Below are 4,557 nucleotides of genomic sequence, written 5' to 3' on the forward strand. Positions count from 1 at the left end.
GGATGAGGCCACTGGCAGCGTGACGCGAACAGCCGTGATACAACATGCCATTAGTGGTGCCCTCGAGTCGGAAGTGTTACACACCTCATCACCTGCAGCTGCTGTCGTCTGCTCGATCAAACACGAAACCCGGGTCTTGACGCCACATCGCTGCGGCCTGCAACCTATTCTAATAATCGTCTCCAACAAATATCGGGAAACTAGTGCGTACCTCTTCTATCTGAATATCCGAAACGGGCCCTGCAGCATACTTCGGATGAAGACAGTACTAAAGTAACTCCTCCACAGTCAGGCCTGTCTGTGTATGCCCCTACCCTGGCACCCTCCAACATCAGCACGCCATCCGTGACGCCATCTCCACAGCCGTCTCCGAAACCTACGCCGCAGGTGCCTCAACGTCCTCACATTCCTTGCGACTCGGTAGTCTCACTTGCAAACAATTCGTCCGCGACCACAACCAATGGACTCCCATTCAGCCATCAACCCCAATCTCCTGACTACCTACATTTTTGCGCTGAACGCGGAGGAAACAGACATGTATCAGCCACGACGTTAACGGAACCAGGTCTGTCTGAAGCTGTGGGAAAGCCGATACGCCGTTCCGGTGTCTGAGTTCTGTCTCGCATCTCACTAGACTAGTGCTTCGCGAAACGTATTGCAACGCGGTGCATAAGACCTAACACTGGTGCAATGCCACCAACATGGAACGCACCACCCAATTCCACACCTTTCACTCTCCCCTCATGATAACACCGCGTCCTCGCAAACGCCATCGATTCCACATGCCAAGTCGCACTGTCGACCCCAAGACCATAAAACTCAGCCCCTTCTAATTCCCTGTCGTTCTCCAGTCCCTGCATACGCCCGCACAAGTCTCCCTACACACCCACCACCGGCTATCGCCCCTTCCTCCCACCACCAGCGGGGAAGTGCTGGTGCCACCTCTCGGTCCTCCGTGTGATCGTTCGTCCCCGACGTCGTGGAGGCTGCCACTCCTGATTCACTCCCTCCTTCATACACATTGTCTCCTCAAACGAACGCACACCACTTCCATCACCTGCCTTCAGCCGTGCAGCAAGGCCACAATCCATTACATACCAGGAACCGCACAATAGGCGACCGCGTGCCACACATTCCATCGCCAACTCGACTCCGAAGAGAGTCCCCCGAACCCTCATCCCCCACTATCGACGCAGCTCGTATCCAGCATCCACACGCCATACAACCGTACCGAGGCAAAACGCAAAAAAACTGAAGCACGCCTGCGATTCGCTTCTCACTTCTTGATCACTGCAATCGTCTACGGAGCTCTACTCAGTGCTACCAGAGCCGGCAGCATATTGGCTCTACAGAAATGACTGCAAGACACGGCCACCACCCCGCATGCTGCTTGCGGCCAGCAGTACAGCACTGTCCCACACAATCCAGAACCCAACGCCGATGGTGCGAGGTGGCAGACCCATCAAATTCTCAGAGAAATGCAGTTTTGACGATTAACAGATAGAGGCGCCTCGTCCTCGCCGACGTCATCCGCACACTCCGCTATAACAAGAAAGACATGCCCGACAATCGTACTGGATTCCTCGTTCCAGCAGAGCACCGCTGTATGCCGTGGCTCTCTATACAAAATCTGCATGACCGGGCACACGTCGACATCACGTTGTATGTTGTTCCCTGCGTGGCATCCCTTCTGGCAGCATCCTGCAACGAGTGCCTCCACGTCTGTGCATACATCCTTCTCCTGGAGAGACACGTCGGGCAACGCCGTGCCCGGTGAGCACGCGCGACAGCATGCGGGAGAGTCTCACACTTGTCCATCGGGTTTTGCGGACCCTCACACTGCTGTGCTACAAAAGCGCAGTGCCATACCAACGGGCACAATGACCGGTCTATCCCGGACCACCACAACTCGAATCGAAGCACACTCAGCCTCGCTAGTCCCCAGCTTGATCCGGTCGCCCTCGCAGACTTCCACCGCAGCCCCAACGCCGCGTGAAGCCAGTCAAAAACTCAGATGTAACTCGTTTGTCTCCCAAGGTACGGAAGGAGGCAGTGGCCCTCCAGCGCCGGGGAGACTCCACCAGTCTCAGTCAGGCAAAACACATGGATGGTTAATCTGTTACACCAACGAAAACCGTTATTATACGTAACGGCGGCGGTGCGCCCCGGAAGCTGTCAAACTCAAACAGCTCCTGAATACCGTCAACAAGCGTGAAGGGTTGGTGGCATACACTAGCCGATTCAATACTTTTCGGAGTGATTGTGCCTCTCCGTTGGCAGCTATGAACATACAATTTTCATGTGGGAACGCTGTCAGTTCAACACATTACGTCAGCAGCAACTCGCTAGCGCGGTGCACAGGGTACTTATGTTTCACTGGAGATGAAGGTGGAAATCAAGTGAGACGGAACCCTGGAACGTGGCTAATCTTAGAAGTGACTGCCCATTAGGGGCTACTCGCAAAATGTCGATCCGTCGTCATGGAGATGCGGACAGTTGGAGAGGCTGTGACGTGCACCTGACGAAAACGACAGGAACGCTACCGGCTTGCCGGTATCCCGGTCCTGCGGCAGCCACACTTACGCATATTCCGTCTCCATTTCCGCCTGCTGCAAGTCTTCGTCCTGTGGTCCCTTCAGTTGCATCACTGGTGTTTTTCAGCACCTCTTGCCGGCACTGGTGTAGCTTGACAGCAGCCAGGAGTACGCCCACGGCAGCTGTCAGTACAGCGCCCACCAAGGCCGCAATGCGTTTTTTTGAATGACGTGGCTCCGCCATTTTCGTCCCGCTTCTGCAGTTCAACAGGCAGGCACAAACGTTTTTTCTTTTGAAACCCAGACAGAGTGCGTACGGATGGAGCGCCACAGGAACTGTCGCAGCTACCATCCGCATCCAAGCTGGCAAACAAACAGCACCTGGCACGAAGGATGGCTTCTGGGCGCCGAGAATGTCATTAGGATTGGGCATGAAGGGACGACACGTCGCAAGAAAGCAGCCAACTGTGACTACAGTGCGGCATATCGATCTCTCATGTGCCGGGCGAATCACGAGAATTATACCCGTTTTAGCGTCTTCGTGGCCGTCTGGCTATTCCTCGGTTGGAAAGAGTCTACATCACATCTCAACGTGTATTCCCTACCTCCTCGACCTCTTCACAGCATCCCGGGTTCCTTCTTGTTCCGCTTCGGCTGGTATGGCTGTTCTTGAGACCGCCGATGTTGCATCGCCGTTATCGGTAACTGGTATGGAATCCACGACTTCTGCCGTCATTGCCCTACTTTCAATAGAGCAGCTGTGCACAACGCACAAAAAACCGATGAAAAGAGCCAGAGAGGCTGCCAAAGACGGCTTCACCATCATGTTGATCAACTGACGACAGGAATTGACACGTGTGAGTTCAGGTTTGCGTTCCCACTTTGCACGGGAGGGGTGGGCCAAAGTGACGTTTACGACTTTGTGGAGTAGGAACAAAACAAATGTACTCGCGCAAAAGTACAGTTTTGCTTGTCTCAAAGTCCTCGTAAACAGTGTTCCTGTGTTAGACGGAAACGGGGGAAAGCACTAAAGGAAAAGTGAAAACTGAACAAAAAACGCGAAGTGTACACCGCGACATCCCGCCGGCGCGCAAAATTCCTCTACCAAAAAGCGGCCCCCGCCCCCACCTCTCCCATGCCCCCACCCTTGGCGCGCGAGATACGAAACGATGTTGCCGGCAAGTAGCTGGGACACATCAAAACGCGGAGAGACTCTAGAGGGGAGCTGCACGGTGAGTCTTACTGTATACAATCCTTCCAAATCAAAGATATGATATTGTCAAGGCTTGTGCTTTACTTCTCATCAATGAATAAATAGGAAGCTGTAGCCGTCAAGCGAGTAGGCGGTTGTGGGTGAGGCCCGACGGACAGACACTGAAGAGAGCGGACGACCCACAGGTGGACAAGGGTCTGTTCTCTCGCTCTCCAGTTTCCAGTGGCTCCACACCGTGTCCGGACGCTGCATCACGAAAGGCTCTAGTAACGCACAACTTGTTGGTTCCCAGAAGGAGTCTCGAAGGTTCTATTCGATAGTTCGGTACGTCAAATGGGCGCCGTGTGTCAGCCATCGCCACGCGGAAGTTGTCGAGCCTGAAGGCCTGCGCAGCGGGCCAGGGCACGCAAACATCCAGCTGCATGGCGTGTTTGGTGCACATTGCAAGGGCTACAGCTACTTGTCTAGGGATTTTACATTTGCCTTGGAATCTTAAACGTCAAGGGGTTCGTGCAAGTGCGGGTTTGTTACCTACAGTTTCGCGTACCGCACCACTCTTTCCCCCTGTCCCCCGCCGCGGCAAAAGGCTCGCAGCCGCTGGAAACGTTTGTGGCACTGGCGTTTCGTGCAAGGCAGTTCACCATTTATCGTTCCATTCTTCATCACCTAATACAATTTCCGGTGAGTTTCATCCGTCTTGAAAGAAGTGGAGAGTCCTCTACTGGAGTATTCCGTGGACCTCCAACGTATGGTCTCTTTCTCCCATGTGCTGTGAAGATGAGTTGCCCCAGCGGAGCCGCAGGACATCAC

The 4,557-nt window shown here is 54.2% G+C and overlaps 1 protein-coding gene across 1 annotated transcript; it reads right to left on the reverse strand.

The window, feature by feature from the left end:
* Nucleotides 1–2,478: 2,478 nt before the first annotated feature.
* On the reverse strand, nucleotides 2,479–3,270 carry NCLIV_060290 (conserved hypothetical protein; the record flags this gene model as incomplete). Its single annotated transcript, XM_003885583.1, has 2 exons — nucleotides 2,479–2,791; nucleotides 3,140–3,270. 2 exons carry the CDS (start codon nucleotides 3,268–3,270, stop codon nucleotides 2,479–2,481), a joined length of 444 nt encoding a protein of 147 aa, XP_003885632.1.
* Nucleotides 3,271–4,557: the final 1,287 nt, after the last annotated feature.

This window comes from Neospora caninum, chromosome XII, assembly GCF_000208865.1.
Source record: "Neospora caninum Liverpool complete genome, chromosome XII".
Taxonomy (NCBI): domain Eukaryota; phylum Apicomplexa; class Conoidasida; order Eucoccidiorida; family Sarcocystidae; genus Neospora; species Neospora caninum.